A 24,008-nucleotide genomic window follows, 5' to 3' on the forward strand; every position below is an offset into this window, starting at 1 on the left:
ACCCAGCAGGGCTGTTCTGAGGGTCTTCTCAGGGGAAGGCCTCGGCCTCTCTGCCCTGTGGCTGGCCCTGCAGAGGAACTGGCTGGCCCCTGGGGGAGACGGGAGGCTGGACTGGAGGGACCCTCCCTGGCCTCACCCAGCAGGGCTGTTCTGAGGGTCTTCTCAGGGGAAGGCCTCGGCCTCTCTGCCCTGTGGCTGGCCCTGCAGAGGAACTGGCTGGCCCCTGGGTGAGACGGGAGGCTGGACTGGACCACTGATCTGACCCAGCAGGGCTCTTCTTATATGTTCCACTTATCAAAATGCCCTCCTGTACATGACTATTTTGCACATTCTGAGGAACGACAGGAAGTTGCGAGTCTCCGAGGAGGGGGACTCTGAAGGGAAGGCGACAGCAACAACCTCTCCTTCTCTTTTGCTCTGAAAGCCCCTTGCGGGGCCGGCATTAAGGTGGCTGCGCCTTGACAGCACCTTGTCCTGGGGTTGGTCACCCGGGATTGTAGTCGATGCGCTATTTATTGGGTTTCTTGCGCTGCCTGTCAGAGAGGCGTTCTGATGGTCTTCGTCGCCAATAGAAAGTACTTCCCCCTCCTCTCAGGACCAGGAAGTCAACAATAGAGTTGTGTGCATTTGGAAAGACAAGTAGAGATAAAACCACCATGTCCCCAGAAGTCCTCCTGCCCCCCCCCCCCCGGACCTCACAGGGAGCCTCCCATTACGAGAACCACCACTGCTCAGCCTCAGACAGCTGCTTATCCCCTGAAGATGAAAGGGCTCCTCCACTTCGAAGGGTTGTCGTACGGATTACCAGATAATGGCTTGTATCCAAGCACGCCATTCAGGAAATGGGCTCTTTCCCTAAATGGGGGCAGCTGCAGTCCTGGTCTTCTTCAGCAGCCTCTTGCGCCTTCCAAAGGGTTTGTGTCCCGTCCCGTGTCCCCCGCCCCCCCCCCCCAGACCAGCCTGATATGGATCTCCAGAGGGAGGCGAGTACTGGTGGAAATCAGCAGGACTTATCTATGCACGGTGGTGCCTTCTGAAAAACCAAAACACCCCCCGCCCCCCCCCCCAAAAGCACTTTGGTCGGATTGAATTGTTTTCTGCATTTTGTAATCCAGTTTGAGTCAAGGCAAGAAAGGCAGGCTATGAATGAAGAACGTAAACAGCCCATCGGCCTGAGTTCTTGGGCTCGACTGCTTCCAGCCACACCTGGAACACCCCTGGACTTCCTGAGCCATTTTCCTCACAAATTGACAACGGCCCAATTCATCTGCTAATTCCGCCATGGTCCCAGGAAAGCCATTTGGCATCTCATGGCCTTCAGATGCACCACCAAGCACAGAAGAATTATCCTGTGTCTTTCCCATCAGAGGAACACAGGACACCCCTCCTGGGCATAGACGGGCCCTACTTATCATAGAATCATGGAAACATAGAATCCTAGAGTGGGAAGGGGCCATACAGGCCATCTAGTCCAACCCGCTGCTCTACGCAGGACCAGCCCAGAGCATCCTAAAGCATCCAAGAAAAGTGTGTATCCAACCTTTGCTTGAAGACTGCCAGTGAGGGGGAGCTCACCACCTCCTTAGGCAGCCTATTCCACTGCTGAACTACTCTGAATGTGAAAAACTTTTTCCTGATATCTAGCCTATATCGTTGTACTTGAAGTTTAAACCCATTACTGCGTGTCCTCTCCTCTGCAGCCAACAGAAACAGCATCCTGCCCTCCTCCAAGTGACAACCTTTCAAATACTTAAAGAGGGCTATCATGTCCCCTCTCAACCTCCTTTTCTCCAGGCTGAACATTCCCAAGTCCCTCAACCTATCTTCGTAGGGCTTGGTCCCTTGGCCCCAGATCATCCTCGTCGCTCTCCTCTGTACCCTTTCATTGATAGTCATGGATTGAGCATGCAATAGCTCTTGTTTGAGTAGCGCCCACCCTCCCCATGCTCCCTTCCCTTCCCTTCCAGCAGTCTCGTCCATGGAATGACGCTCCTCATGCCTCTAACAGCATAAGGGTCCCTCACAGGTCAAAGACAACAGGCAGCTGGTCTGAGTCTCAGCCTTGGGGCACCCAAAGTTCTCACAATAGCCAAATGGAACCTCCATGTGGAGAGGTGGTATATCCTTGACTACCAGGCACTGGAAAGGGTGGCAGCACAATATCACTGGGATGTCTCAGGGACATCTTTCCAGCTGCTTCTCAGAACCAGTCTGCAGGGACCTTTGCTCTGATCCAGCCAGGCAGACGGGATGTTCTTATTCACGGTGGGCTTGGAGTTCGGAGGGATAACACGAGGCTCCCCCCCCACCCCCACCCCCACCCCCACCCCCCTTTCCACCTGGGCAGGCTTCCAACTGGTGCTTCTCGAGCAGTGAAGGGAAAAGAAAGATGGCGGTTTGGGGTTGGGCCCCTGTCAACGCAGTTCCCCTCCCTCCCTCTCTTGCACTGCACACAATCCCTTCGACCAACACCCCGCTCCTCTTACAAGGGGGCAGGGGTCTATGGGGAGAGAGGTTTGCATAGGGCACGTTTGAAGTCAGGAGCAGATGTGGGGGAAGCGGGTGTGACGCGGCACCCTCAGACCCACAAGCAGGAAAATCCCCCCCCCCCGCCGGCACCCTCCTCCCACCCCAAATTTAATCCCCATCTACACCCCACCCCCTTGCCCCGGGAGCCTGCTTGGAAGGCCGTGCAGGGTGGCAGGGGCCCTGCAGTCCCCTCGGAAAGCCCGGGGCCTCTCCTGTCCCTCCTGTGGGGCTCTGCCCTGCTCTGCGTCAGGCGGCTGCGGCTGGCGAAGCCCCTACCTCATCCCCGAAGCGCCTACCTCATCCCCGAAGAAGGTCGAGTGGAGAAGCGAGAGAATCCCGAGCAATCCCATGAATGCCGCATCCTTCCCCAGCCTCGGCTGGTCTCTGCCGCTCCGCTCCTCTCCGCTCCAGATGGGCTGGGCTTTCGGGGACGGACCCCCTTTCCAGGCCTGGCTCCGGTCGCTAGGGGGCGGTGTGGAGCCGGCAGCGGTTGCTAGGGAAAATATTTAAACCAAACATCCCCCGGCCTGTTCTGCAACAGGGGCGCCCAACCCCTGGAAGGGAGGGCACGCGGGGCCCTTGGAGGAAGGCTGCCACAGAGGGACACCCACCAGCTCACGGGCCGCTCTGGCGCCTCCTTGCAGTCCTGGGCCGGTTCTGCACACCTGGGAGAATGCCCCTTCAATGCTCTTTGGAAGGATCACCTGACCCTGTTCTGCACAGGAAAATCCAGCTGCAAAAGCCCATTGAGAGTGCAGGATGGGCCCTGGTCTGCTGCCCACAGTCCTGGCCTTCTCCCCGTCACAGGACTTTGGTGGCCTCTGACTCTCCCTCCTGGACTCCTGGGTCCTGCTTCTGGATAGCGGCCAATTCTCTCCTTGATTTAAGCCTCCTGGCTCAAATGGAAGCACCTGCATTATGTCAGGGCTCATTTTATAGCTGCTGATTTGAGGGGCAAGTGCAGCATTTCCCACCTTGGAGAGAAGGGCACCTTTGGAAGGTGGACTGTATAGAACAAGAACGAGAAGGATTGTTTTTTATACCTCACTTTTCACTGCCCACAGCGGTCTCAATGCAGTTCACAATCACATTCCCTTCCTCTCCCCATAGCAGACACCCTGTGATGTAGGTGAGGCTGCGAGAACAGCTCTAACAGGACTGTGACTAGCCCAAGGTCACCCAGCTGGCAGTATATAGGCTAGATATCAGGGGGGGGGGAATTTTCACAGTGAGAGTAGTTCAGCAGTGGAATAGGCTGCCTAAGGAGGTGGTGAGCTCCCCCTCACTGGCAGTCTTCAAGCAAAGGTTGGAGACACAGTTTTCTTGGATGCTTTAGGATGCTTTGGGCTGATCCTGCGTTGAGCAGGGGGTTGGACTAGATGGCCTCTATGGGCCCTTCCAACTCTATGATTCTATGTGGAGGAGCAAGGACTCAAGCCCAGCCTGCTAGATTAGAAGCCACCACTCTTGGCTACTACACCAAGAAGAAAAAGAAGAGTGGTTCTTATATGCTGCTTTTCTCTATCTGAAGGAGTCTCAAAGTGGCTGACAGTCTTTCCCTGTGAGGGAGGGGAGGCCGAGAGAGCCCTGATATTACTGAAGAAGGAGAAGAGTTGGTTCTTATATGCCGATTTTCTCTCCCCAAAGGAGTCTCCAAGCGGCTAACAGTCGCCTCCCCTTTCCTCTCCCCACAACAGACACCCTGTGAGGGAGGTGAGGCTGAGAGAGCCCTGAGATTCCTGCTCGGTCAGAACAGTTTTATCAGTGCCGTGGCGAGCCCAAGGCCACCCAGCTGGCTGCATGTGGGGGAGTGCAGAATCAAACCCGGCATGCCAGATTAGAAGTCCGCACTCCTAACCACTACACCAAACTGGCTGGAAGAGTGCTTACACCAAGGTCACCCGGCTGGCTGCATGTCTGGAAGAGTGCTTGCACTCAAAAGCTCACGCCTTGAATAAATCTTTGTGGGTCTTAAAGGTCCTATTGGACTCTGATTTTTTTAATATACCACTTTGATAGGAAAGACGATCAAGTGGCCCATGTTCAGCCTTTCTCTGGTCCCTGAGATGTCCCTGACAGCATGTGGCTGAAGTGTCGTAATGACAGGAAACATTCACAAGCATGCCAAGTGCTCACTGGACAGAGCTGGCCCTGCAGTCCCTGGAAGGGAGGGAGGGAAGGGAACGTTGATCTTTCAGCTGTGCTCCAAACCTAAACTAGACTGGAGTAAAAGTAGTTTGTGGAGGGGGAGGGCACTGAAGGCGGGAAAGAGACCCTCAGTCAGTAGAGATGTTGAGGGATTAAGAACAGAAAGGCAAATTACATCCCAGCCAGCTGGGGGACCTTGGACCAGTCACAGTCTTGTTAAGAGCTGTTCTCACAGAGCAGTAATATCAGGGCTCTCAGCCCAACCTGCCTCTCAGGATGCCTGTCATGGGGAGAGGAAGGGAAGGAGATTGTAAGCCACTTTGAGACTCCTTCAGGCAGAGGAAAGTGTGGTATAAAACCCAACTCTTCTTCTGCTCGACCTTGGATTGCAGGCTTACTGAATGACATCCGGGGGAAAACCCACCCTTCAGCTTTCCCTGCCTGCCTCATCTGCTTCAAACCCAAATCTCCACCCTCCGCTCCATCCAGTATTTATGTGAAAATAAAACCCCAAGGGTGAAAGTGTTTCCTGATCCTTCCCATTGCTCTCTTTCCTTAAAGGAAGCTCCAGAGGCCTGCTCTGGTCAAAGAAGCTTCTCAGCAGGAAAATCAAGAACCTCCTTGAGAAATGTATCACCCAGGGAAAGGGATCATCAGCTCCAGGGACCGTCCAGTGAGGTGGGAGCTTCAGTCGGCTGACAGTGTGCCTCAAAACCGGCGAGAGTCCCTATGTCTTCGTGGCTCATTCTGGGAGGAGGGAAGGGGACACACAGAGCTACCTGCATGCAGCAGTTGGTTGCAGGCGGGGAAAAAGCCGAGGACCCTGACCAAGATGATGGGGGGGTGGGGGGAGCATTCTCCCTAGCAGGAAAGGTTGAAGAGTCTGGGGATTTTCTGTTTAGAAACAGACAACTAAGGGACAACCGACAACTAATAGTTTTAAAATTTATTTAATGCAATTTCTGGAAAACAGGTCATTTAAAAACATTTTTTTATTGGATAGAAACTCTTATTTGAACATTTATCCGTTTATCCATGTGTCCCGTTAAAATTAGAGTTAAACCAGAAGGAAAACATTGCAGGGCTCCAATTTTGCCCTTTCAATTAATCTTTCAGTTAGTCCTGGGAATTACCCTGGAGGCCCAGAGATATGGGAGGACACGGTCCCTTTAAGACGGACGCAATGCAATGGTGTGGAATGTTAACCGATGTTGATGGGGGCTCTCCCCGTTCCCTTTTTCCTTTCCCTTGGTTTTGATTCACGTGTCTTGGGTGTGTGTGTGTGTGTGTGTGTGTGTGTGTGTGTGTGTGTGTGTGTGTGTACACGGTTTTACTGGCTTGGGCAATGCTATGACATGGTTGCATTGTCTCTATACTGGACGGGAGCTTTTGGAGGATTTGGTTTTGCTGTGCTTTCTTTTGTGCTATTTGTCTTTGTGTGTAAAACAAATAAATGTTTAATTAATTTTATCATATTTTATATATTCATGTATTACTAATATTTATTAACTGCCACTCCCGGCACAGCCGGCTTGTGGCGGCTTACATCCATCCCCACATAAAGCAATACCCAGCTAAGTTTCTAAAAGTCCCAGATGGCGGAAAAACACTATTTACGGGATAATCCTCCCCCCCCCCCCGCACAATTGACAATTCCGTCAGGGCCCTCAGCTCTTCCGGGAGCTCATCCCACCCGGTTGGGGCAGGACCGAGAAGGCCCTGGCTCTGGCCGAGGCCGGATGGACCCCCAGGGGGCCGGGGACAACCAGCAGATTCCTGCCCACAGAACAAAGGGCCCCAAGGGCAGGGAGCATAAGGAGGCCCTCAGATCAATGGGGCCCAAGCTGCGAAAGGCCCTAAAGGTAAGAACCAAGGCCTTGGACCGGATCCGGAAGCTGACTGGCATATCACATTGTACTCTACTTCTTAATTCTTGTATTGTAAACGGCCACGAGCCAGACTGGTTTCGGGAGTGGTGGGGATAAATCTAAATAAATTAATAATAAATTAACATTTGCTGCCAGAGGAACAGGTGGTTAAAAAGGCGAATTAGATTGATTCATGGAGGGTAAGTCTTCCAATGACCAGTAGCTACCTCCACCTTCAGAGAGCCAGGAGATAACGTCAGGAGAAGGCCTTGGCCTTTCTGCCCTGTTGTTGGCTGGCCAGAGGAACTAGCTGGCCACTTTGCAACAAGGGATGATGGATGGACCCCTGGTCTGACCCAGCAGGGCTCTCCTGATGTCCTATGAAGGCCTCAGCCTCTCTGCCCAGTTGCTGGCCCTCCACAGGAACTGGCTGGCCCCTGAGTGAGACAGGAGGCTGGGCTAGATGGACCCTGGTCTGACCCAGCAGGGCTCTTCTGATGTCCTTAGGAAGGCCTCGGCCTCTCTGCCCTGTTGCTGGCCCTCCAGAGGAACTGGCTGGCCTCTGGGTGAGACAGGAGGCTGGACTGGAGGGACCCTCCCTGGTCTGACCCAGCAGGGCTCCCCTGATGTCCTATGAAGGCCTCAGCCTCTCTGCCCAGTTGTTGGCCCTCCACAGGAACTGGCTGGCCCCTGAGTGAGACAGGAGGCTGGACTGGATGGACCCCTGGTCTGACCCAGCAGGGCTCGCCTGATGTCCTTAGGAAGGCCTCGGCCTCTCTGCCCTGTTGCTGGCCCTCCAGAGGAACTGTCTGGCCCCTGTGTGAGGCAGGAGGCTGGACTGGATGGACCCCTGGTCTGACCCAGCAGGGCTCTCCTGATGTTCTTGGGAAGGCCTCGGCCTCTCTGCCCTGTTGCTGGCCCTCCAGAGGAACTGGCTGGCCCCTGAGTGAGACAGGAGGCTGGACTGCATGGACCCTCCCTGGTCTGACCCAGCAGGGCTCCCCTGATGTCCTTAGGAAGGCCTCGGCCTCTCTGCCCTGCTGCTGGCCCTCCAGAGGAACTGGCTGGCCCCTGAGTGAGACAGGAGGCTGGAATGCATGGACCCCTGGTCTGACCCAGCAGGGCTCCCCTGATGTCCTATGAAGGCCTCAGCCTCTCTGCCCAGTTGTTGGCCCTCCACAGGAACTGGCTGGCCCCTGAGTGGGACAGGAGGCTGGACTGGATGGACCCCTGGTCTGACCCAGCAGGGCTCCCCTGATGTCCTATGAAGGCCTCAGCCTCTCTGCCCTGTTGCTGGCCCTCCAGAGGAACTGGCTGGCCCCTGTGTGAGACAGGAGGCTGGACTGGATGGACCCCTGGTCTGACCCAGCAGGGCTCTCCTGATGCTCTTAGGAAGGCCTCGGCCTCTCTGCCCTGTTGCTGGCCCTCCAGAGGAACTGGCTGGCCCCTGTGTGAGACAGGAGGCTGGACTGGATGGACCCCTGGTCTGACCCAGCAGGGCTCTCCTGATGCTCTTAGGAAGGCCTCGGCCTCTCTGCCCTGTTGCTGGCCCTCCACAGGAACTGGCTGGCCCCTGTGTGAGACAGGAGGCTGGACTGGATGGACCCCTGGTCTGACCCAGCAGGGCTCTCCTGATGTCCTTAGGAAGGCCTCGGCCTCTCTGCCCTGTTGCTGGCCCTCCAGAGGAACTGGCTGGCCCCTGTGTGAGACAGGAGGCTGGTCTGGATGGACCCCTGGTCTGACCCAGCAGGGCTCTCCTGATGTCCTTAGGAAGGCCTCGGCCTCTCTGCCCTGTTGCTGGCCCTCCAGAGGAACTGGCTGGCCCCTGTGTGAGACAGGAGGCTGGTCTGGATGGACCCCTGGTCTGACCCAGCAGGGCTCCCCTGATGTCCTATGAAGGCCTCAGCCTCTCTGCCCAGTTGTTGGCCCTCCACAGGAACTGGCTGGCCCCTGAGTGGGACAGGAGGCTGGACTGGATGGACCCCTGGTCTGACCCAGCAGGGCTCCCCTGATGTCCTATGAAGGCCTCAGCCTCTCTGCCCTGTTGCTGGCCCTCCAGAGGAACTGGCTGGCCCCTGTGTGAGACAGGAGGCTGGACTGGATGGACCCCTGGTCTGACCCAGCAGGGCTCTCCTGATGCTCTTAGGAAGGCCTCGGCCTCTCTGCCCTGTTGCTGGCCCTCCAGAGGAACTGGCTGGCCCCTGTGTGAGACAGGAGGCTGGACTGGATGGACCCCTGGTCTGACCCAGCAGGGCTCTCCTGATGTCCTTAGGAAGGCCTCGGCCTCTCTGCCCTGTTGCTGGCCCTCCAGAGGAACTGGCTGGCCCCTGTGTGAGACAGGAGGCTGGTCTGGATGGACCCCTGGTCTGACCCAGCAGGGCTCTCCTGATGTCCTATGAAGGCCTCAGCCTCTCTGCCCTGTTGCTGGCCCTCCAGAGGAACTGGCTGGCCCCTGTGTGAGACAGGAGGCTGGACTGGATGGACCCCTGGTCTGACCCAGCAGGGCTCTCCTGATGTCCTTAGGAAGGCCTCGGCCTCTCTGCCCTGTTGCTGGCCCTCCAGAGGAACTGGCTGGCCCCTGTGTGAGACAGGAGGCTGGTCTGGATGGACCCCTGGTCTGACCCAGCAGGGCTCTCCTGATGTCCTTAGGAAGGCCTCGGCCTCTCTGCCCTGTTGCTGGCCCTCCAGAGGAACTGGCTGGCCCCTGGGTGAGACAGGAGGCTGGACTGGATGGACCCCTGGTCTGACCCAGCAGGGCTCTCCTGATGTCCTTAGGAAGGCCTCGGCCTCTCTGCCCTGTTGCTGGCCCTCCAGAGGAACTGGCTGGCCCCTGTGTGAGACAGGAGGCTGGTCTGGATGGACCCCTGGTCTGACCCAGCAGGGCTCTCCTGATGTCCTTAGGAAGGCCTCGGCCTCTCTGCCCTGTTGCTGGCCCTCCAGAGGAACTGGCTGGCCCCTGTGTGAGACAGGAGGCTGGTCTGGATGGACCCCTGGTCTGACCCAGCAGGGCTCTCCTGATGTCCTTAGGAAGGCCTCGGCCTCTCTGCCCTGTTGCTGGCCCTCCAGAGGAACTGGCTGGCCCCTGGGTGAGACAGGAGGCTGGACTGGATGGACCCCTGGTCTGACCCAGCAGGGCTCTCCTGATGTCCTTAGGAAGGCCTCGGCCTCTCTGCCCTGTTGCTGGCCCTCCAGAGGAACTGGCTGGCCCCTGTGTGAGACAGGAGGCTGGTCTGGATGGACCCCTGGTCTGACCCAGCAGGGCTCTCCTGATGTCCTTAGGAAGGCCTCAGCCTCTCTGCCCTGTTGCTGGCCCTCCAGAGGAACTGGCTGGCCCCTGTGTGAGACAGGAGGCTGGACTGGATGGACCCCTGGTCTGACCCAGCAGGGCTCTCCTGATGTCCTTAGGAAGGCCTCAGCCTCTCTGCCCTGTTGCTGGCCCTCCAGAGGAACTGGCTGGCCCCTGTGTGAGACAGGAGGCTGGACTGGATGGACCCCTGGTCTGACCCAGCAGGGCTCTCCTGATGTCCTTAGGAAGGCCTCAGCCTCTCTGCCCTGTTGCTGGCCCTCCAGAGGAACTGGCTGGCCCCTGTGTGAGACAGGAGGCTGGACTGGATGGACCCCTGGTCTGACCCAGCAGGGCTCTCCTGATGTCCTTAGGAAGGCCTCGGCCTCTCTGCCCTGTTGCTGGCCCTCCAGAGGAACTGGCTGGCCCCTGTGTGAGACAGGAGGCTGGACTGGATGGACCCCTGGTCTGACCCAGCAGGGCTCTCCTGATGTCCTTAGGAAGGCCTCAGCCTCTCTGCCCTGTTGCTGGCCCTCCAGAGGAACTGGCTGGCCCCTGTGTGAGACAGGAGGCTGGACTGGATGGACCCCTGGTCTGACCCAGCAGGGCTCTCCTGATGTCCTTAGGAAGGCCTCGGCCTCTCTGCCCTGTTGCTGGCCCTCCAGAGGAACTGGCTGGCCCCTGTGTGAGACAGGAGGCTGGACTGGATGGACCCCTGGTCTGACCCAGCAGGGCTCTCCTGATGTCCTTAGGAAGGCCTCAGCCTCTCTGCCCTGTTGCTGGCCCTCCAGAGGAACTGGCTGGCCCCTGTGTGAGACAGGAGGCTGGACTGGATGGACCCCTGGTCTGACCCAGCAGGGCTCTCCTGATGTCCTTAGGAAGGCCTCGGCCTCTCTGCCCTGTTGCTGGCCCTCCAGAGGAACTGGCTGGCCCCTGTGTGAGACAGGAGGCTGGTCTGGATGGACCCCTGGTCTGACCCAGCAGGGCTCTCCTGATGTCCTATGAAGGCCTCAGCCTCTCTGCCCTGTTGCTGGCCCTCCAGAGGAACTGGCTGGCCCCTGTGTGAGACAGGAGGCTGGACTGGATGGACCCCTGGTCTGACCCAGCAGGGCTCTCCTGATGTCCTTAGGAAGGCCTCAGCCTCTCTGCCCTGTTGCTGGCCCTCCAGAGGAACTGGCTGGCCCCTGTGTGAGACAGGAGGCTGGACTGGATGGACCCCTGGTCTGACCCAGCAGGGCTCTCCTGATGTCCTTAGGAAGGCCTCGGCCTCTCTGCCCTGTTGCTGGCCCTCCAGAGGAACTGGCTGGCCCCTGTGTGAGACAGGAGGCTGGACTGGATGGACCCCTGGTCTGACCCAGCAGGGCTCTCCTGATGTCCTTAGGAAGGCCTCAGCCTCTCTGCCCTGTTGCTGGCCCTCCAGAGGAACTGGCTGGCCCCTGTGTGAGACAGGAGGCTGGACTGGATGGACCCCTGGTCTGACCCAGCAGGGCTCTCCTGATGTCCTTAGGAAGGCCTCGGCCTCTCTGCCCTGTTGCTGGCCCTCCAGAGGAACTGGCTGGCCCCTGTGTGAGACAGGAGGCTGGTCTGGATGGACCCCTGGTCTGACCCAGCAGGGCTCTCCTGATGTCCTATGAAGGCCTCAGCCTCTCTGCCCTGTTGCTGGCCCTCCAGAGGAACTGGCTGGCCCCTGTGTGAGACAGGAGGCTGGTCTGGATGGACCCCTGGTCTGACCCAGCAGGGCTCTCCTGATGTCCTTAGGAAGGCCTCGGCCTCTCTGCCCTGTTGCTGGCCCTCCAGAGGAACTGGCTGGCCCCTGTGTGAGACAGGAGGCTGGTCTGGATGGACCCCTGGTCTGACCCAGCAGGGCTCTCCTGATGTCCTTAGGAAGGCCTCGGCCTCTCTGCCCTGTTGCTGGCCCTCCACAGGAACTGGCTAGGGTTGGGTGCTTCGGCGCCCGAAGCGGACGGTCTCTCCCGGCTCAGTGAATGGGTGCACCCGCCAGCGTGCTGATGTCCGCGCCTCTCCCCCCCCCTCCCCCCGCAGCACAGTGCGCACTGCGCCGACAGAGACCGGCTGCTTCAGGCGCTGAAGAACCCCACCCTAGAACTAGCTGGCCAGTGTGTGAGACTAGAAGAAGAGTTGGTTCTTAGATGCTGCCTGTCTCTCCCCGAAGGAGTCTCAAAGTGGCTTCCAATCGCCTTCCCTTTCCTCTCCCCACAACAGGCACCCTGAGAGCCAGTTTGGTGTAGTGGTTAGGAGTACGGACTTCTAATCTGGCATGCCGGATTCGATTCTGCGCTCCCCCACATGCAGCCAGCTGGGTGACCTTGGGCTCGCCACGGCACTGATAAAGCTGTTCTGACCGGGCAGTGATATCAGGGCTCTCTCAGCCTCACCCACCCCACAGAGTGTCTGTTGTGGGGAGAGGAAAGGGAAGGCGACTGTAAGCCGCTTTGAGCCTCCTTCGGGTAGGGAAAAGCGGCATATAAGAACCAACTCTTCTTCTTCCTGTGAGGGAGGTGAGTCTGAGAGAGCCCTGATATTACTTCTTGGTCAGAATAGCTTTATCAGTGCCATGGCGAGCCCAAGATCACCCAGCTGGATGCATGTGAGGGAGTACAAAATCAAACCCGGCTCACCAGATTAGAAGTCCGCACCCCTAACCACTACACCAAACTGGCTGACTAGATGGGCAGAACTGATGTTCTTATGAAGGCCTCAGCCTCTCTGCCCTGTGGCTGGCCCTGCAGAGGAACTGGCTGGCCCCTGGGTGAGACGGGAGGCTGGACTGGAGGGACCCTCCCTGGCCTGACCCAGCAGGGCTCTTCTGAGGGTCTTCTCAGGGGAAGGCCTCGGCCTCTCTGCCCTGTGGCTGGCCCTGCAGAGGAACTGGCTGGCCCCTGGGTGAGACGGGAGGCTGGACTGGAGGGACCCTCCCTGGCCTGACCCAGCAGGGCTCTTCTGAGGGTCTTCTCAGGGGAAGGCCTCGGCCTCTCTGCCCTGTGGCTGGCCCTGCAGAGGAACTGGCTGGCCCCTGGGTGAGACGGGAGGCTGGACTGGAGGGACCCTCCCTGGCCTGACCCAGCAGGGCTCTTCTGAGGGTCTTCTCAGGGGAAGGCCTCGGCCTCTCTGCCCTGTGGCTGGCCCTGCAGAGGAACTGGCTGGCCCCTGGGTGAGACGGGAGGCTGGACTGGAGGGACCCTCCCTGGCCTGACCCAGCAGGGCTCTTCTGAGGGTCTTCTCAGGGGAAGGCCTCGGCCTCTCTGCCCGGTGGCTGGCCCTGCTGAGGAACTGGCTGGCCCCTGGGTGAGACGGGAGGCTGGACTGGAGGGACCCTCCCTGGGCTGACCCAGCAGGGCTCTTCTGAGGCTCTTCTCGGGGGAAGGCCTCGGCCTCTCTGCCCTGTGGCTGGCCCTGCTGAGGAACTGACTGGCCCCTGGGTGAGATGGGAGGCTGGACTGGAGGGACCCTCCCTGGCCTGACCCAGCAGGGCTCTTCTGAGGGTCTTCTCAGGGGAAGGCCTCGGCCTCTCTGCCCTGTGGCTGGCCCTGCAGAGGAACTGGCTGGCCCCTGGGTGAGACGGGAGGCTGGACTGGAGGGACCCTCCCTGGCCTGACCCAGCAGGGCTCTTCTGAGGGTCTTCTCAGGGGAAGGCCTCGGCCTCCCTGCCCTGTGGCTGGCCCTGCTGAGGAACTGGCTGACCCCTGGGGGAGACGGGAGGCTGGACTGGATGACCCCTGGTCTGATCCAGCAGGGTTATGTTCTTATGATGCATCCCACCCCCCACCCCACATGTCCAATTCCACTCCTGAATAGACCTCAGATGACACAAGTGGAGCCCGGATGGGAGGGGCAGGGAGCCAGCGGGCATTTTAGCTGTTCTCTTTGCCCAAAGAATCATCAATCATTCCTTGTAAAGGGCTCTTTGGCAAGCTTTTGGGAACGGCAAAGTTAAATGTGTTCTTCTCAGGGCTGAGGGCACCACTTGCCCCAGCAAAGAGCTATTGCCCGGGGAAGACGTTCGGGGAAGCCGGCCAGTTCCCACAGGCACCGGCGCCAGAGTCAGGACGCTTCTCTTCATTTTCAACGCCCTCCTGGCCTTCCACCATTTTTCTGTGTGTTTGTCACGGACGACTGACTTATGGCTACGCCTTGAGGGTCTTCAAGGCAAGAGGCAAGCCGAGGAAGTTTGCCCTGCCCAGAAGTGGTTTGTTCTAGGGGCACCTGGAGCACGTGTTAAGGGCCCCGCAATTCCAGGGGCCGCGGAGTGCTGTATGGTTAGGAGCCATGATGCTGGGGGTGGTTCGTTGAGTCAGGGTTCCTCTTCTATTGGGGCCATTGTTAGTTTTTCGTTTTAATGTATACAAACAGATTTTTATTGTAATTTATGGTTTTATCATAAATTGCCACGAGCCGTCTCTGCCGAGAGTGGTGATTAATTTTAAGGGGTCTTCATACTTATGTGGCTTGTGGACTAGAATAATGAAAGGAGGGCAATAGAATCCTAGAATGGGAAGGGACCTCCAGGGTCATCTAGTCTAGCCCCTACACAACATAGGAAATTCACAACTACCTGCCCACCCCCAGGGATGCTCAGTTAATAACTAGGCATGCGCACGCGTGCAGACCACAAGCCACATTAATGTGAAGGTTCCTTGAGATATTGGAGCATTGCACCTATGTGATCTGACAAAGTTTGAGAAATGCTTTCCACAAAGCCAAGGTGTCAGTTGCTCCCCAAATTCCAGCCCTCCCCGCTGCCCCCGCCCTTGCTTGTGCCGCTCCAGTAACAGCTGTGCTCCGTTAAGACCCCGCGCATCCCCAGAGCAGGCTTGGCCACGGCCTGCCTCTTGGCCCTCCTTGGTGGTCTCCCATGCAAGTCCTCACAGGGCCCACCGGCCTAGCTTTCAGCACCTGGGGCTGATCCCTTTCCAGCCTGGCCTGGATGCCCCCTCCCAAGCAGGGTGGGCGTGGACTGGAGTCCCTCAAGGGGGCCCCGGGTGACTGCGCAGAGCCAGGCAAGGGCCAGCCACCCCTCAGCATCCCTTGCCTTTGGGAACCTCACCGGGGCGCCGTAAGGCGGCAGCAACGTGGCAAGATGCCAGCCCAGCCCAGAAGCCTCACTAAAAGTCACTTGCAAAATCCCAAACCTTTGATTTTGTTGGTACGTTCCTTTTCTGTGGACGTTTTACGGGGGGAGGGGGGGGTGAAGCAACCAAGCAAAAGTGTGCAAATGTGAACTAGAGCTCGACGTCCACAAGGGTGTGAAATCTGAAAACCTCGGGAAGGAAGGTTGGCCAGCATTAACGCTGGTGCCCAATGTCTCTTTCCGTCCAGGTCTCCGTGGGGACAGATGCGCTCATGCAGCTGCTCAGCGGCACCACTGTGCTAGCCCCCCCCCCCTGGGCCGAGGTGCGCTGTCCCTCCTCATGGCCCTGCGGCTGGCAGCCTTGGCCGTGGGAGCCAGAAGCCTTTGGCGGGACGAGACAAGTGACCTGGCCTGCAACTCCACTGCCGCCTGGCGTGCTTCGATTCTGCTTTCCCGGTCTCGCCCTTCACCCTCTTCCTCTTGCAGGCGGCTTTCGTCTCTGCGCACGGCCTGGCTTGCTCCCCCCTGTGGCATTCCCCGGACTCCCAGGGAAAGGGGTGGCTCCGCAACGAAACCCATCAGCTCCGGCTCCATTTGCTGAGCCTCCTGGCTCGGATCCTCCCGGAAGGTCTCTTCCTGACAACGTTCCACGCTCTCTACGGCCGCTACCCGCTCCGGCACTCTGCCCCGACACAGTGGTATGCACCATCCAGAACGCCCGGTGGAAAGACGCCTCCGACCTCTTCACAGCGGGCACCTCCTGGGCTTCCGTGGCAGTGTGCCTCATAGCACTTCACCTTGCCGCAGCCAGAATAGTCCAGCTTTCTCTGTGGCCTGCAAAGAGGCATTCCCTTCTCGTAGAAAGTGCTTGAGGCTCCTGGCTCAGGTCCCCCCTCTAGATCAGAAAGGGATGGGGACTGCTCGGGATTGCACTGGCTCCCCTCGGAAGGAGCTGGCTGCTCTTTTTGTCCAAGATGGCATTGAAGGCTGGCTAGGGCAATGGGGAGTGCGGGGAAAGGAATGACAAGTTATCTTGCCCTTGGGAAGGCAAAACCAAGGAACTTTAATATCAACAGCCCACTTTCATCTGGGGATGGGCTCGATCCCCCCCTTCTCCTCTGGGAACGGGCTTGAGTCCTCCCCCCGCCCCCCCCCACGGGAAGCCAGACACTGTTCTCTGGGAACTCCCATCAGCCCCACTCATAAGGGGGAGGGCAGGGAAGTGGGCTAGAAAAGCCTGCCCTTCTTCCTCCTTGGACATGACATGCCCCAGTCCCTGGGGTTTCCGGGGCTCTCTTGCTTCCCACACAGCAAATCAAGTGCCAGACAGGTCCTTCCTTCCCTCGGTGGTGAAGCCAGCAGCATCCATTCAAACGGACTGCTGAGATCTTCAGCCGTGGCAAGCTGCACTCGCTCAAGTCCCCCCTCCTCCCCAGTAAAGGCACTGATAACCTGAAGGGACAAAACTAAACATAAAAATCTAAGTGTTAAGATGCAACTTTCTATTAGTACTGGTTGTTCCCTCCTGTCAGCCAGGTTTAGACGCAAAGGAGACAACTGTCCCCAGTCCCCCCCCCCCAATTCTTTCTATCCTGTCACTAGGCAAAGGAAAAGGCTCACGGTAAAGTTCCGCCCCCCCCCCTTCCACAAGCTCCCCCATGACCCTCGGGCTTATGTTTGACTACTGCTGAACATGGGATGGGACTATGCGTGCTCCCCACCTCTCCTGGTTCCCCATCCCCAAGTCATGGCCTTCTCCCATAACACCACCAGGAACCAGGGTGGCTTAAGGCGCAGGCCGAGATGCGGCTCAGAGGGCCTCCTGGGGCGACAGGCATGTGCCAGAACACAGACCCGGAGGCTGTCTTTTTTTTCATGCTTTTTTGACCAATGTGAAGTACTCGGGTTCTAGTTCCTGGGTTTGACGTTTTAAGGACTGTATAGTCCCCACAACACACAATGCCATGAAATCCTCTTGGGAGCCCCAAGCAGCATGCTATTGCGAGAACCGAGAGAAACCTGAATTCCTGTGACCACAAAGGGCAACGCCCACATCTCCTCAAAAGAAGGACTCATCAGACTGTTGGGAAACACCTTTATTTACATGTAGAAATTTTCTTCCCAAAGCCTCTTTTATTTCAGAGGAATGAACCGAGAGGAGTGGGTGGCCCCGATCCCAGGTCGGCCGTGCTTCACAGGCTTGTATGTGATGGAAAATTCGCCCAAATAATGGCCAATCATCTCAGGCTGAAAGAGATAATTAAGAGGGAGGGGGGGGGAGGGGAGGATTTAAGAATTTAGAGAAATCTGAAAGAGAAGAGATGCTACTCTCGGTTCCATCCTCTGCTACTCAGCACTTAAAGAAAAATGGCTACAAAATGTTCAGCGAGGGGAACCTATAAATGACATAGAGCTGAGATGGAAATTAACCTGTCCCCATGAATAGAACAGCGCAGCTCTTAGATGATACAAGTTTTTAAAAGGAAACACTTTTGAAAGAACCCAGAATCAACTTGATCTACATTAAACGTCATCCCAAATTTATTTGCAAACTTTCTTGCAAAACTGCATCTTTCTTCTGCTCTCTGCTTTATAAGGGAACTGCATGGTCTGTTTAAGAGCCTCTTGTGGCACAGAGTGCTAAGGCAGCAGACATGCAGTCTGAAGCTATGCCCATGCAGTCTGAAGCTATGTTCAATCCCAGCAGCCAGCTCAAGGTTGACTCAGCCTTCCATCCTTCCGAGGTCGGTAAAATGAGTACCCAGCTTGCTGGGGGGAAAACGGTAATGATTGGGGAAGGCACTGGCAAACCACCCCATATTGAGTCTGCCATGAAATCGCCAGAGGGCGTCACCCCAAGGGTCAGACATGACCCGGTGCTTGCACAGGGGAGACCTTCACCTTCACGTTTCAGTGTTGTGGAAGGATCCGATTAACTATGAAGTTTTCCATTCTCAAAGAGAGTTGTGGCCACCTGTGTCTGGGGCCTCTCTTTTCTGGCAGGTCATGCTCTGATGTACCTGAGTCCTCTTTTACATCAAACTCATTTTGCAGATTTTGTACTGAAAATCCAGTCTGGGTTTTTAAAAAAAGTTTTCCATCTTGTTTGATATGGTTTTGTCGATCCTAACAGCACACAACTTTGGGGGATTTTGCTACTGACCCACAAGGCAGACGACGACATTTACCTGACCTGACTAAATCAATGACAGCTTGCCTTCTTAGGAGGATCCAGAGGGACCCAGAAAGCTCCAAAGCTTGTGGAGAAGTGTTGTTGTTAGGTGAGAAGTCGTGTCCGACCCATCGCGACCCCATGGACAAGGATCCTCCAGGCCTTCCTGTCTTCTACCATTCCCCGGAGTTCATTTAAGTTTGCATGTGGGGGAGTAGTGGAAAGCAAAAGTAGACTCATACACACGGCTGTTGACCATCACTTGCATTGGTAGCCTCCAGAACAGTTTTTGGGGCATTTCATAGTTCTGATCCTGAACTGTGGGTCTCTAACCTGGATGGCCTAGGCTATTCTGATTTTGTTAGATCTTAGAAGTTAAGCAGGGCTGGCCCTGGTCGGTACTTGGATGGGAGACCCCTGAGGAAGTCCAGCATCACTTGTCTGCCTCTTGCCTAGAGCAGTGGTCCCCAACCTGCGGGCCGCAGCCGGGCCGCAAGGGCCATGGCGCCGGGCCGCGGCTCCCTCTCCCCGCAGTAAAAAACTTCCCAGGCCGCAAGCTTGCGGCCCGGGAAGCTACTTACTGCGGGAGGGCGGGGAGAGGGAATCAGGGCCGGGCTGCGCCCGTGCAGGCCGTGCCCGCGCGGCCTGATCCGCGGGTGCGGCTCGCGGGTGCGGCCCGATCCGCGGGCGCGGCTCGTGCGCACGGCCCGAAACGTGGGTGTGGCCCGCGCGGGCGCGGCCCGAAACGTGGGCGCGGCCCGATGCCCTGCCGGTCCCCAGCCTAATAAAGGTTGGGGACCACTGGCCTAGAGAACACCATGGCAGTGGGTCTCCAGCTTCTTTCTGCCACTGCCCCTCTGGTTCCAGAAGCTCATCCTCACTGCCCCCAACCCTGGCCCATAAAAGGCACCGTTCAGAATAGCAGCTGCTTCCTTACATGCATGCGGCAGAAGGAAGGGGGAATCCAAGTGGTAGAGAAGTCTAAAAATGATTATCATAAAAATATATTTAAAACATTTTACTGCACAGTGCTAAAGGGCAATTGAAGACAATGCATTAAAATAGACAAGAATCCTACGAATAGCAGAAAATATGCCCAGAAAACAAACTGACCTGATCCGTTTTGACCGAAATGGGTCTTCTTCAGAGGTTTATTACAGACCCATGCATCCATAAGAATCCATTTACGGTTGAAAGGAAGTCATCTAAACAACGTGTGGGGCCATTTTATTTTTAGCACCGTGCAATAAAATGTGTATTTCTTTTCATGATAATAATTTTTAGGTTTCTCAACCTCTTTGATCCCTAGCTTGTTCTACACTCGGGGTTTGTTTCTTTTCAGCAGAAGGAAGAGCCGTGATCCGGATGGGCCAGGGTAGCTTGCCCTTGTCAGATCCAGGTTTGACCCTCATTAGGATGGGAGGCCACCAAAGAGGTCCAAGCAACAGCAAGCCTCCTCTGAACTTCTCTCGCCTTGGAAACCCCACAGGGCTGCCGGGAGTCAGCTGCAACTTTGACACTTTCCCCACAACCAACTTTCTGAACAGGCGAGTGCCCACGGCAGACTGGAGAACAGCGGCCAAGACGTTCAAAAACAACACAACCGTAATATTCAACCTGAATCCCAAACACCCCCCCCCCCAACGTGATCCATGCTCAACTGCTCAGTTGGGGTGACTCTGTTTTGAAGCACCCCAGTTCGTGACACGCCACCTGACAGCAGCACCTGACTCCTTTGCCTTGCTCCCGCCCCCCAGTCCAAACTCACTCTCACCTTGATTTCCACCTGGTTGAAGGTCTTCCCATTGTACACGCCCACCATGCTGCCCACCATTTCCGGAAGGATGATCATGTCACGCAGGTGAGTCTTGACCACCTCGGGCTTCTCCATGGGGGGCGCCTCCTTCTTGGCCTTGCGGAGGCGCTTCAGGAGCGAGTGCTGCTTGCGCCGCAAGCCACGGTTGAGACGCCGGCGCTGGCGGGCGCTGTAGAGCTGCATCAGCTGCTCACTGGAGACGGCAGAAAAAGGAAACCTCTCAGTGCTGGAACAGGAGTTTGCAGGGAAGCGCCCCCTCCGCCTGCAGGACCAAGCCACTGCCTGCTAGTTCAGGGAGCCCACAAAGGTTTGGGGTGGGGAACCGCACCCATGTTCAATTCCATCTGAACAACAGCTGTGAGATGCACAAGACAGCACAGTGTTGGCAGAGGGAGATAATGGGCTAGAATCCGCACACTGACAGAAAGCTCAATGGCGTGGCCATGGGACTGTCTGTCAGTTTTAGCTTGAGCTGCTTCCCACGGGGGATAAAAAGATGCAGCCCCACAAAGAGCAACACACAACATACATTGTGCAGGAGGGTAGCCATGTTGGACGGCAATAGAAGAGCTAGATTCAAGTCCAGCAGCACCCTTGCAACAAAGACTTTCAGGGTACAAATATTCTAGAGTCAAAACTCACTTTGGCTGATCTGATGAAGTGAGCTTTGACTCTTGAAACCACCACCACTAAAATCTTGCTGGGCTCTTAAGGTGTTGTGGCACTCTAGCTATACAGAATACAGATTGAATACACTAGGTGTGAAAGGAGGGGAGGAGTTGGTTTTTATATGCTGCTTTTCTCTACCCAAAGGAGTCTCAAAGCAGCTTTCCCTTTCCTCTCCCCACAACAGACACCCTGTGAGGGAGGGGAGCCTGAGAGAGCCCCGAGGTTACTGTTCTGTGAGAACAGCTCTAACAGGACTGTGACTGGCCCAAGGTCACCAAGTTGGCTGCATGTGGAGAAGCGGGGAATCAAACGCAGCTCATCAGATTAGAAGCCACCCCTCTTAAGGACTACACCAATATGGTTCTCCTACCCCTCTTCCATTCACCCAGATTCTCCCCATCCATCCTTAACCAACACCCCTGAAGACTTGGAGCAGGCTTTTTCAACCTTTTGACTGTGGTGAAACCCCTAAAACATTCCTCAGGCTTTGAGAAGCCCAGGAAGTGATGCCAGCTGGCCACACCCTCCTGCTATGTCACCTGAGGTCACATGCATGGCAGCTGTGTTGGTCTGAAGTAGCAGAATAAAGACTTGAGTCCATGGGCACCTGTTGTATTCCAGAGGTGAGCTTTCATGTGCACATGCACTTCCTCAGACAACGAAATAGGGATAAGGAGAGAGTACATGAGCAAAGAGCATCATGAAGACATCCAAAAATATTTAGCATTATGCAGGGCTACACTTCCTTAGTGTCTGAAAGAGGCAACCTAAAGGAAATGGTTATGTTGCCACAGCTGTCTTTTGCCAGTCATTCTGAATTTCCCTAACCCAATTTAAAAGCAGCCAAAGTCTGCACACCAGTTGTGTCTGTCTGTCTGTCTGTAGCCTGCCTTCTGAGGGGAGGGTTCCCATAATCCAGGGCAAGGAGCCAAACAAAGAATATACGAATAAGTTGGCCCTCTCGAAATTTTACAAAGGAGGAAAAACAAATATTAATCTCGAGAGCTTCTGCCCTAAATCCACATCTATTCCTATAGTCGACAATCCAGCCATTAAGGTAATCAGCTAGTAAAGACTTGGAGAACTCCCGCCTTGTGTACGAATTCAGCCGAATAGACAGATGAGCAGGAAGCCACTGTCCCCCCGACCCGTCCTCGGGTAAGCTGAATGAACTTACTAGGACATGTCAAGGAGCTGGTCCAGGTCAACACCTCGGTAAGTAAACTTCCTGAAAGTGCGCTTCTTCTTCTGTTCCACTTCCGCCTACCTCAGACAGAGGAAAACAAACACGGTTCTTTTTATTATAACCAGCAGACTGTAAATAAGCAAACTTCCTAGTGAAAATTCTCCTTCAAAATAAATCTGAGCAGCTCAGACTGCTTGAGACCCACAGGACACAGCCCCCCCCCCCCAACAGTCACAGGCACAAAAGCCACCCCACAGGGTGAGTTCCGAGGACTCACCTGCCCAGCATGCCCCACTCCACAACAGCCAACCACACGCACTTCGGAAACACGCAGAACACTACCTCTGGACACAGATGGCCCATTTTGCCTCCTGTAAGTCTGGCTGCTCCCCTCGGAAAGCCAACTAAGGTGACGGCCATGGCTCAGGGTAGCCAGCACCCCTCCGGCCACTGGAAGGGGACCCAGGGGGGAGGGGGGGTAGAGTACCCAGATCAGGAAACTCCTGGATGCTCTTCTGTTTATGCCTGACCACTGACAAAAGCAGCCATGCCAAGACACACCTGATCAGCTGAGGTGTTAGTACAAAGGGATTTGAATTAGGCTATGTTATAAAGCCTTGGGCTGGCATCCCTACTCCACCCTCCCAAGCAGCCCTCCAGGGGATCTGACCGCTGGGGCCTGGAGATGCACTGAAATTCCATGGGATCCGCGGGCCCCACCTGGAGGCTGGCATCCCTCCCCTGGAATTCCAGCTCATCTCCAGACTACAGAGCTCAGTTCCCCTGGAGGAAAGGGCTGCTTGGGAGGGGGGCTGAGGGTTGCCAGCCTCCAGGTGGGGCCTGGGGATCCCCTGGAATTCCAGCCCATCTCCAGACTACAGAGCTCAGATCCCCTGGAGGAAAGGGCTGCTTGGGAGGGGGACGGAGGGATGCCAGCCTCCAGGTGGGGCCTGGGGATCCCCTGGAATTCCAGCTCATCTCCAGACTAGAGAGCTCAGTTCCCCTGGAGGAAAGGGCTGCTTGAGAGGGGGACGGAGGGATGCCAGCCTCCAGGTGGGGCCTGGGGATCCCATGGAATTCCAGCTCATCTCCAGACTAGAGAGCTCAGTTCCCCTGGAGGAAAGGGCTGCTTGAGAGGGGGACGGAGGGATGCCAGCCTCCAGGTGGGGCCTGGGGATCCCATGGAATTCCAGCCCATCTCCAGACTACAGAGCTCAGTTCCCCTGGAGGAAAGGGCTGCTTGTGAGGGGGACGTCTGGAGATGAGGTGGAATTCCATGGGATCCCCAGGCCCCACCTGGAGGCTGGCATCCCTCCGTCCCCCTCCCAAGCAACCTTTCCTCCAGGGGAACTGAGCTCTGTAGTCTGGAGATGAGCTGGAATTCCAGGGGATCCCAGGCCCCACCGGGAGGCTGGCATCCCTCCGTCCCCCTCCCAAGCAGCCCTTTCCTCCAGGGGAACTGAGCTCTCTAGTCTGGAGATGAGGTGGAATTCCAGGGGATCCCCAGGCCCCACCTGGAGGCTGGCATCCCTCCGTCCCCCTCCCAAGCAGCCCTTTCCTCCAGGGGAACTGAGCTCTGTAGTCTGGAGATGGGCTGGAATTCCAGGGGATCCCCAGGCCCCACCTGGAGGCTGGCATCCCTCCGCCCCCTCCCAAGCAGCCCTTTCCTCCAGGGGAACTGAGCTCTGTAGTCTGGAGATGGGCTGGAATTCCAGGGGATCCCCAGGCCCCACCTGGAGGCTGGCATCCCTCCATCCCCCTCCCAAGCAGCCCTTTCCTCCAGGGGATCTGAGCTCTGTGGCCTGGAGATGGGCTGCGATTCCGGGGGATCCCCAGGCCCCACCTGGAGGCTGGCATCCCCTCCGTGGCGGCCTCCTGCCCCCCTCCCCCCCCTCCGCGCCACCGGCCGCCGCCTCGAAGGCCTTTTGCGGGCGCCCAGCCTGCGGACTCCGCCCCGCGGCCCCCCCCCGCACCCCCTTCCCTCCCCCCACCGCCCCCCCCGACCGCCTCGCAGCCCCCTCGGGCCGGATGGACACCGATGAGAAACCGCCGCGGAGCCGCCAGAATCCGCACCCACCATCTTGACGCGGGCCTCGCCGGGAAAAGAGCGAGTCGCGCCGGATATCGCGAGACCTGCTAGCCGCAGCGGCGTGCCTTTTCAAGGGAAGCGGCCACGCCCACCTCCTGCTTCAGCGTGCCCGACTTCCGCCCACAACAGGCGTCTGCGCTCGCTTGCGCCCCCTGCGCC

At 57.0% G+C, this 24,008-nt stretch overlaps 2 protein-coding genes across 3 annotated transcripts in view; both read right to left on the minus strand.

The window, feature by feature from the left end:
• The window catches only part of APC2 (APC regulator of Wnt signaling pathway 2), an 88,904-nt gene extending 85,949 nt beyond the window's left edge, over positions 1-2,955 (minus strand). Inside the window, exon 1 of one of the 2 annotated variants that reach the window (XM_077331412.1) lies at positions 2,826-2,955. In XM_077331412.1, coding sequence (XP_077187527.1) covers positions 2,826-2,879 — 54 coding nt within the window. In that variant the 5' untranslated portion in view covers positions 2,880-2,955. Of the gene's footprint in view, positions 1-2,805 lie in introns of both variants that reach the window. The other variant, XM_077331414.1, reaches the window with a different exon arrangement.
• A 14,043-nt stretch (positions 2,956-16,998) lies between these two features.
• Positions 16,999-24,008, minus strand: RPS15 (ribosomal protein S15). The gene is made up of 4 exons (XM_077331417.1): positions 23,838-24,008; positions 21,752-21,837; positions 19,864-20,098; positions 16,999-17,164 (listed from the first exon to the last, which is right to left on the minus strand). The coding sequence occupies exons 1-4, from the start codon at positions 23,838-23,840 to the stop codon at positions 17,051-17,053; spliced, it is 438 nt and encodes a 145-aa protein (XP_077187532.1). The 5' UTR covers positions 23,841-24,008; the 3' UTR covers positions 16,999-17,050.

Source organism: Paroedura picta, chromosome 4 (genome assembly GCF_049243985.1).
Source record: "Paroedura picta isolate Pp20150507F chromosome 4, Ppicta_v3.0, whole genome shotgun sequence".
Taxonomy (NCBI): Eukaryota; Metazoa; Chordata; class Lepidosauria; order Squamata; family Gekkonidae; genus Paroedura; species Paroedura picta.

Coding starts and splice junctions, on each gene's coding strand:
- RPS15 (XM_077331417.1), bottom strand. Junction 20,099..21,751: donor CAGCTCCTTGACATGTCCTA/GTAAGTTCATTC, acceptor TGCCGTCTCCAG/TGAGCAGCTGATGCAGCTCT. Junction 17,165..19,863: donor TCAACCAGGTGGAAATCAAG/GTGAGAGTGAGT, acceptor TATCTCTTTCAG/CCTGAGATGATTGGCCATTA.